Raw genomic sequence first — 10,000 nt, 5'->3', positions numbered from 1 at the left:
TCCAGACCTCCCCGGGGGTCCTTCATTTGTCCACACCTCACCAGGGGTCCTTCATCTGTCCGCACCTCCCCAGGGGTCCTTCATCTGTCCACAGCTCCCCGGGGGTCCTTCATCTGTCCGCACCACCCCGGGGGTCCTTCATCTGTACGCACCTCCCTGGGGTGCTTCATCTGTCCACACCTCCCCGGGGGTCCTTCATCTGTCCACACCTCCCCGGGGGTCCTTCATCTGTCCGCAACTCCCCACACCTCCCCGGGGTGCTTCACCTGTCCACACCTCCCCGGAGGTCCTTCATCTGTCCGCACCTCCCCGGGGTTCTTCATCTGTCCACACAACTTCCTGGGGTCCTTCATCTGTCCACACCTCCCCAGGGGTCCTTAATCTGTCCACACCTCCCCAGGGGTCCTTCATCTGTCCGCACCTCCCCGGGATGCTTCATCTGTCCGCACCTCCCCAGGGGTTCCTTCATCTGTCCACACCTCCCCAGGGGTCCTTCATCTGTCCACACCTCCCCAGGGGTCCTTCATCTGTCCACAGCTCCCCGGGGGTCCTTCATCTGTCCGCACCACCCCGGGGGTCCTTCATCTGTACGCACCTCCCCGGGGTGCTTCATCTGTCCACACCTCCCCGGGGGTCCTTCATCTGTCTGCACCTCCCCACACCTCCCCGGGGTGCTTCACCTGTCCACACCTCCCCGGAGGTCCTTCATCTGTCTGCACCTCCCCACACCTCCCCGGGGTGCTTCACCTGTCCACACCTCCCCGGGGTCCTTCATCTGTCCACAAAACTTCCCGGGGTCCTTCATCTGTCCACACCTCCCCGGGGTGCTTCATCTGTCCGCACCTCCCCGGGGTCCTTCATCTGTCCACACAACTTCCCGGGGGTCCTTCATCTGTCCACACCTCCCCAGGGGTCCTTAATCTGTCCACACCTCCCCGGGGGTCCTTCATCTGTCCACACCTCCCCGGGGGTCCTTAATCTGTCCGCACCTCCCCGGGGGTCCTTCATCTGTCCACACAACTTTCCGGGGGTCCTTCATCAGTCCACACAACTTTCCGGGGTCCTTCATCTGTCCACACCTCCCCGGGGGTCCTTCATTTGTCCACACACCTCCCCGGGGGTCCTTCATCTGTCCACACAACTTTCCGGGGGTCCTTCATCTGTCCACACCTCCTCGGGGGTCCTTCATTTGTCCACACCTCCCCAGGGGTCCTTCATCTGTCCACACCTCCCCGGGGTCCTTCATCTTTCCACACCTCCCCGGGGGTCCTTCATCTGTCCACACACCTCCTCGGGGTCCTTCATCTTTCCACACCTCCCCGGGGGTCCTTCATCTGTCCACACAACTTTCCGGGGGTCCTTCATCTGTACACACCTCCTCGGGGGTCCTTCATCTGTCCACACCTCCTCGGGGGTCCTTCATTTGCCCACACCTCCCCAGGGGTCCTTCATCTGTCCACACCTCCCCGGGGTCCTTCATCTTTCCACACCTCCCCGGGGGTCTACCGGGGATCTACCGGGTTTACCTTCGTCTTCAGGCAGAAAATGCAGATTCTGTTACCCTCGGATTGTGAGCTACGGACGGGGCCTATGCCAAAGAACTTTATAAATACTTGCTTGCTGGACTGTTAATACATTTATGCTTTTGCTACGTTATTTTGCCTCCTGAGTCTTTCTGGTAGAACTAAGGTTATAGGAACTAGCCACCAGGATGGTTCCCCGAGAATTAATGGTTGAATGCCATGTGGTTGATGTCCAATCATGTTTCTCTTGGTTTCCTCAAAGTCGCGTCAAATTTTCTGCTCAGTGTAAATGTTAAGGGGCTCATCTATCACTGTTTTACATGTTTGTAGAGTTAGTTTCTGGAGTAAATATTAGGGGTGTCCCCGACTATGGATTTTCATAGTCGAATCAGAATCGTCATGTCTTGCTTATAGTCGACTAATAGTCGAATCATGGGGATGGGGATGGGGATGGGGGTGGGGCTGGGGGCGGGGCTTTAACATTTCAAAGCCGCGATGTACAGAAAATCACACAAAGATATAGAAGAAAATGTATAAAAACATTTTGGATCAATAAAACTAAGAAATAACATAAATTTATGGATTTCCCTCCAGAAAGGCCACAGACAGGATTTGCATTTCACATACAAATCAAATTAAATCGGCTAAATTACCTGTGCGAGCAGGATCTATACACCACAACATCGATAAACCGAAAAAATAAACAATTAATTTACTAAATTAAATTAGAACAGAATATACCTTTCTAATAAATAAAAATACAAAACGAAATAAATCAGAATCATAGATGAGCAAATGTGTGCAAAATGCCTAAAGTGCAGGGGAACATATATTCAAAACACAAGCCACAAATAGTTAGATTAGATAACCCTGACAGATCAATAAATACAATAAAAATAAAGAAATTATTAAAATAACGATAGTAGCCAGAATTTTCAACTTTGTCTTTTTAACTGCAGAAACAACAATAAATGCTAAACTGGAGTGGCAGTCTTTTTAGCTAAAAATGTTCACACTCACAGCATCCAAAAATCAAATTAGAACCGGCTGAAAAGTTTTGAAATCACTTGTACCCTACAGTACCTGATCGAGAGAACAAATCCAGTCTTTCAGTCTGTCTGTGTCCGTTGGAGTCTTTTCAAATTGTGCGCGCGGATAAAATACATTCTAACGTGAAACGTGTTAACGTTGGCCGGCAAAAGTGCGATCATGGTTTTCCTGATGCTAAATCCAGCCTTGGAGAATATCCTTTCTGACGGTGTACATCCACACTTTATATTTTCTTAACCCAGACATTGTTATTTTAAAGATTTAAATCCTTGCCGCCAAGACGCTCCTCTGTCGGTTACGGATTGAAAGTGAAACTTAAATCTGTCACGCGGACGCGGGTGTTTGGATTTATTCACGCACGTTAAAAAATATTTATTAAAAGCTTATTTCTTTGCACATTTTTATATACAGCATTATCATAATAGGCTGAATATTAACGTATTGACAGAAAACCGGTAGTTCTATGTGAAATCAGACATTGAGCGCCCTCATATAGCCAAAGTGGCATGATCCTCGTTTCATAACACCTCTGCGAAGATTCGACCGTGAGATCGGTAGTCGAATCAGGCTCCTCCAATCGAAGCATCGAATCTTCGACTATTTGGGGTCACCCCTAGTAAATATATAGGCTATAATCTGTGTGCTTTTTTTAAAATGGCGGGTGCTGGTGTTTCGTATGCGTTCAGCCAATCAGCGAACACTAACGTCACGGATAGTTCCTATAGTGCTGGTTTAGACCGACTCTGAAGTAGGAGTAAATTAGTTCCTCCAAAAGGAGTTCCTAGAACTAAAATTGTTCCTAGTTCCTACGGTGCGAACACGCCGACACCCGGGTACTTCCGCTTATAGTTCTAGGAACGATGAAACGGTTCCTCGATGCGAAAGCCCGTATGAAACGCTGCGGTACCTTGTTGGGTTTGATGGCGCGCTGCAGGTTCTCGATCCATTTGTCCCTCTCGGCGGCGGAGCGACACGCGAAACACTTGGTGCCGGACGCCGTCGTCACCTGGAGCACAGAGAGTTAGTGTGTGTGTGTGTGTGTGTGTGTATGTGAGCCAGGGATCCTCGCAATCAAATAACCTGATTCAAGGAACAAGTCTGATTGTCATCTATAAAAAATTATTAAAATAAAACATGATTAAAATAAATAAAAATCGATTAAATAAAAATAAATAGGCTATAAAATAATAATAAATATACTAAAATAAATACAATTCGATGTAATAAACAGTAAGTAAACAAAAACATTTATTTAAAATAAATAAAACTTGATTTAAATCAATAAATTGTATAAAATATAAATGTTTCTGTCATAAGTGAACAGTTGAGAATGAAACGGATGTTTGTCAGTTTATTCAGTCTTCAGACAGCAGCCTAATATTCCTGCTGTCGTCTGTGTCATTAATGTTAATAAAACAACAAAATACAGCTTTAACAAAGATGAAACTATATTTAATTTCTACAGCGAAAAACTACACTTATTTTACATTTAGGCTTAATTATTAATTTCTGTGCCTGAATACTACTGTTAGACTTTAACATTGTTATTTAGTATTCATCTCTGCTTGTTATTTGTTATAATTTTATTACTGACTGTTCACTTGTTTTTAATAATGTTTGAACTTCGAACTTGCAGCACAATCGCAAACATAAATGGACAACTTTAAAGGAGATTTTCTCAATGTTTAGATTTTTTTGCACCCTCAGATTCCAGATGTTCAATAGTTGTATCTCAGCCAGATATTGCCCTATCCTAACCAACCATACATCAATGGAAAGCTTATCTATTCAACTTTCAGATTATGTATAAATCTCAATTTTAAAAAATTGACCCCTGTGACTGGTTTTGTGGTCCAGGGTCACATATATATATATATATTTTTTTTTTTGCTGCTCTGAAAAATTATCTGATCCGTGGCTCAAAAAAACGTAAATGATCCGAACCGTGAGTTTTGTGATTGCAGCACTAACTGAGACGCACACACACCTCGAAGCAGTACTCCTGTCCGAGGATGCTGGAGTGCACGGGTTTGATGACGGCGTCCTCATCCAGCGTGAGGTCCAGGGCCTCGGCAGCACTGCTGGGAGACAGCAGAGACTCGTGCGAGTGCGACTCCTTAAAGCTCTGCATGAGGCGCGTCCTGCACACACACAGAGTTTTCTTTTTTTTAATACATTTTAACAAACTACAACAACCAACTAAACATTCCTTGACAACAACAGTGGCCCAAATAAAAGAGATACAGAAATAGAAAAAGTGAAAAAGAAAATACATAAAACACTATACAATAGTAAAATGAAAAAAAAATTTTTTTTAAAGGGGTGGTATAATGCCCCTTTTTACAATATGTAAAATAAGTCTCTGTTATCTCCAGAGTCTGTATTTGAAGTTTGAGCTCAAAATACAGCATGTTACAACATGTAGAAGCAACAGGACATTTCTGAATGGTTAGTTGGTGAATTTATGTTGCTGATGTGGAGTTAACTATCTTCAAGTCATTGATTAACATGTTCTGTCATGATAATCTATAAATCGCTCATGTGGGAACTGTTGTAAGACATATAACATGAGTGACATACTATTGCATTTGTGTTTCGTACTGTATTACATGAGAAAAGACGGATGCGACAGCTTGAGCTTGAACTCACAAATGTGCTGGACTACAACATCGACAGCGTTTTCCTGGGGGCGGGGTTTATGTAAATTTTAGGGTTGGTGATATCACTAACCCGGGAGGAATGTTGTGTAGTTCCTACCAGCCGTTTGTTGTAGTCCTTAAAAAACGATTTCTTTATAAGTAAATATCTCCCTTTGCTTTGAACTTTGAGCGTCATAACTTTGCAGATGTTGTTTATGCTCAAACAGCAACATTACACACTAACTAAAGTTAGAAAAGTGAAATCATAATCAACAACCCCTTTAATACAACAGGGAATACGTAAAAGTTTCACACCAATCAGTTTACCCTGAATGCCTCAATATATGTACTTATAGGTGTCCACCTTTGTATGAAAATGTCCACTTTCAGTTGGAGTTGGGCAGCCATATGTTCCAATTTGTAAATAAATATACGTTTTTCTCTCCATTGACTCATTTTTGGTGGGTGTGGCTTCATCCAATTAATTGTAATAGTTTTTCGTGCACATAATAGGAGTACATGCAAAATATATTTCTAGTTGACAGACAGAGTTTTCTATATGTGCTGTGACTCACTGAGGCACAATGGGAGTGTGAGTCACTGTATCTGCTGCAGTGTGTGTGTGTATATACCTCTCCTGGTCAGCACTGCGGAATCGTGGGAGAATCATGTGGCGAAAGCTTCCTGTGCGGTCGAGTTTGGGTTGACTCTTTGCTCGTTTAATTGATCCTTTCAGACGACGACTTAGAAAACTCTGCGAACACAAACACACACACACTCATTTCCATGCTATTATTGTAGTGTGTGATGGTGGAGGATCTCCACTAGAGGGCGACGTGAGCCAGAGATGATGTTCCTGCACCGTGAGTCACTGCAGATGCTGCCCACGCGACGCTGCATACGTGTGTGTGTGTGTGTGTGTGTGACTCAAACATCAGCTCAGAGCACTTTTAGCACATGCTTAAACTCTTATTAAAGTCAGCATGAAATGGAACTCGCAACTGACTTGCCCAGCTAACAAAAATATGATCTGAGACATTCTAAAAATGTTATTTCTGAACTTTTCTCTTGGTTATGTGAACGTTAAGGAAACGTTCCATTGTATCATTCTTCAAACATTATGTGAACGTTACTTTTGAATGTTCTCTGAACATTTTGAAACAAATAGAAACATTACAAATGTTAGATGAACTAAAACGTTTCAGAAAAAAAAATCCATGAACAATTTTTTAGTGCTGACCAGATAAATTTGAACAAACTTTCTATTAACGTTACTGGAAGAACTTTGAGAGAATCTTGACAGAAAGTTAGCCAAAGTGCATTTATTTTTATATGACAACTGTAAATTCTATTAAAAATAAGTCTAAAATACAAGGAAGGAAAATATCGTACCGTGGCTTTAGAATCATGATAATATCGTACAGTGGCTTTAGAGTCGTGATAATATCATATCTTGGCTTTAGAGTCGTGATAATATCGTACCGTGGCTTTAGAATCATGATAATATCGTACAGTGGCTTTAGAGTCGTGATAATATCATATCTTGGCTTTAGAGTCGTGATAATATCGTACCGTGGCTTTAGAGTCGTGATAATATCGTACCGTGGCTTTAGAATCATGATAATATCGTACAGTGGCTTTAGAGTCGTGATAATATCGTACAGTGGCTTTATAATCGTGATAATATCGTACAGTGGCTTTAGAGTCGTGATAATATCGTACAGTGGCTTTATAATCGTGATAATATCGTACAGTGGCTTTAGAGTCGTGATAATATCGTACAGTGGCTTTAGAGTCATGATAATATCTTTATAATCATGATAATATCGTACAGTGGCTTTATAATCATGATAATATCGTACAGTGGCTTTAGAGTCGTGATAATATCGTACAGTGGCTTTATAATCGTGATAATATCGTACAGTGGCTTTAGAGTCGTGATAATATCGTACCGTGGCTTTAGAGTCGTGATAATATCGTACCGTGGCTTTAGAGTCGTGATAATATCGTACAGTGGCTTTAGAGTCGTGATAATATCGTAACGTGGCTTTAGAGTCGTGATAATATCGTACAGTGGCTTTATAGTCGTGATAATATCGTAGAGTGGCTTTAGAGTCGTGATAATATCGTACCGTGGCTTTAGAGTCGTGATAATATCGTACCATGGCTTTAGAGTGATAATATCATACAGTGGCTTTAGAGTCGTGATAATATCGTACAGTGGCTTTAGAGCCGTGATAATATTGTACAGTGGCTTTAGAGTCGTGATAATATCGTACCGTGGCTTTAGAGTCGTGACAATTTCGTACCGTGGCTTTAGAGTCGTGATAATATCGTACAGTGGCTTTAGAGTCGTGATAATATCGTACAGTGGCTTTAGAGTCGTGATAATATCGTACCGTGGCTTTAGAGTCGTGACAATTTCGTACAGTGGCTTTAGAGTGATAATATCGTACCGTGGCTTTAGAGTCGTGATAATATCGTACAGTGGCTTTAGAGTCGTGATAATATCGTACCATGGCTTTAGAGTGATAATATCATACAGTGGCTTTAGAGTCGTGATAATATCGTACAGTGGCTTTAGAGTCGTGATAATATTGTACAGTGGCTTTAGAGTCGTGATAATATCGTACAGTGGCTTTAGAGTCGTGACAATTTCGTACAGTGGCTTTAGAGTGATAATATCGTACCGTGGCTTTAGAGTCGTGATAATATCGTACCGTGGCTTTAGAGTCGTGACAATATCGTACAGTGGCTTTAGAGTCGTGACAATATCGTACAGTGGCTTTAGAGTCGTGACAATATCGTACAGTGGCTTTAGAGTCGTGACAATATCGTACCGTGGCTTTAGAGTCGTGACAATATCGTACCGTGGCTTTAGAGTCGTGACAATATCGTACAGTGGCTTTAGAGTCGTGACAATATCGTACAGTGGCTTTAGAGTCGTGACAATATCGTACAGTGGCTTTAGAGTCGTGACAATATCGTACAGTGGCTTTAGAGTCGTGACAATATCGTACAGTGGCTTTAGAGTCGTGATAATATCGTACAGTGGCTTTAGAGTCGTGATAATATCGTACAGTGGCTTTAGAGTCGTGATAATATCGTACCGTGGCTTTAGAGTTGTGACAATTTCGTACAGTGGCTTTAGAGTGATAATATCGTACCGTGGCTTTAGAGTCGTGATAATATCGTACAGTGGCTTTAGAGTCGTGATAATATCGTACCATGGCTTTAGAGTGATAATATCATACAGTGGCTTTAGAGTCGTGATAATATCGTACAGTGGCTTTAGAGTCGTGATAATATCGTACAGTGGCTTTAGAGTCGTGACAATTTCGTACAGTGGCTTTAGAGTGATAATATCGTACCGTGGCTTTAGAGTCGTGATAATATCGTACCGTGGCTTTAGAGTCGTGACAATATCGTACAGTGGCTTTAGAGTCGTGACAATATCGTACAGTGGCTTTAGAGTCGTGACAATATCGTACCGTGGCTTTAGAGTCGTGACAATATCGTACCGTGGCTTTAGAGTCGTGACAATATCGTACCGTGGCTTTAGAGTCGTGACAATATCGTACAGTGGCTTTAGAGTCGTGACAATATCGTACAGTGGCTTTAGAGTCGTGACAATATCGTACCGTGGCTTTAGAGTCGTGACAATATCGTACAGTGGCTGCTTTAGAGTCGTGACAATATCGTACAGTGGCTTTAGAGTCGTGACAATATCGTACAGTGGCTTTAGAGTCGTGATAATATCGTACCGTGGCTTTAGAGTCGTGATAATATCGTACAGTGGCTTTAGAGTCGTGATAATATCGTACAGTGGCTTTATAATGATAATATTGTATATTCATGCAGCACTTTCACTTGAGGATTCCATGACGACTCAAATGCAGAAGCAGTTCAGAGTGAAAGGAAAATAACTAATAACTAACATAAACTAACCATGAGCAATACATTTGTTACAGTATTTATTAATCTTAGTTAATAAAAATAATAATAATAACTAATGTTAACTAATGAACCTTATTGTAAAGTGTTACTGAAAAAACATTTTTAAAACATGTAAAAAACTGGATGTTGATAACATTGAGAAAAATAACGTTTGCATAATTTAGCATATGTGTGTGAGCTGAGTCGTTGTGTTCCACATCATCATTCGTGGTTCAAATGTTTTAAACAGATTTAACAAAAACAAAGATTCATAAAACCACTTGTCTTTCTAACGATTATGAAACAGATATGGGGCCCTATCTTGCACCCCGCGCAATTGACTTTGTACACCGACGCATGTTTCATTCCTATTTTGCACCCGCGCAAAGCGCGCTTTTCCCTCCACAGAAGCACGTCGCTAAACTAGGGAATGAACTTGCGCTCCCTGGGCGGTTCAGCGCAAAAAAGGAGGCGTGTTCCGGCGCAAACGTTCCTTCATGCTATTTTGCAGGTTTAGAAAACAATTGCGCCACTAACCAGGAAAAAATAGTTTAAAGTCAGTGGCGCGTTGTGCATGTTATTCATATGCTAATTTAAGGGCGCATGCTTGGCCATAATCAATGTAGCGTGTGCACAACGCGCATACACTTTGATTCTCTCATCTACACAGAAGCAGCAGTTTTCATTTTTGCAAATCATACATTATTATGATAGATAGATAGATAGATAGATAGATAGATAGATAGATAGATAGACAATTTATTATAAAAGCATATGTAGCTTACACATTTACCCAAATTATCATACGCCTGTTTAACCGAAGTTAATTTGGGTGGGTTTCTCCATTTCAAT

At 42.0% G+C, this 10,000-nt stretch overlaps 1 protein-coding gene across 4 annotated transcripts in view; it reads right to left on the bottom strand.

Moving 5' to 3' along the window:
- syngap1a (synaptic Ras GTPase activating protein 1a) overlaps positions 1 to 10,000 on the bottom strand; it is a 75,242-nt gene that overhangs the window by 32,216 nt on the left and 33,026 nt on the right. For all 4 annotated transcript variants that reach the window (XM_084131606.1, XM_084131608.1, XM_084131607.1 and 1 more), the window contains 3 exons: positions 5,845 to 5,966; positions 4,561 to 4,714; positions 3,481 to 3,579 (listed from right to left, as the gene is read on the bottom strand). In XM_084131606.1, coding sequence (XP_083987732.1) covers positions 3,481 to 3,579; positions 4,561 to 4,714; positions 5,845 to 5,966 — 375 coding nt within the window. The remainder of the gene's footprint in view (positions 1 to 3,480; positions 3,580 to 4,560; positions 4,715 to 5,844; positions 5,967 to 10,000) is intronic.

Source organism: Abramis brama, assembly GCF_963993115.1.
Source record: "Abramis brama genome assembly, chromosome: 12".
Lineage (NCBI taxonomy): Eukaryota > Metazoa > Chordata > Actinopteri > Cypriniformes > Leuciscidae > Abramis > Abramis brama.
This window is presented reverse-complemented; position numbering and strand designations above follow the sequence as displayed.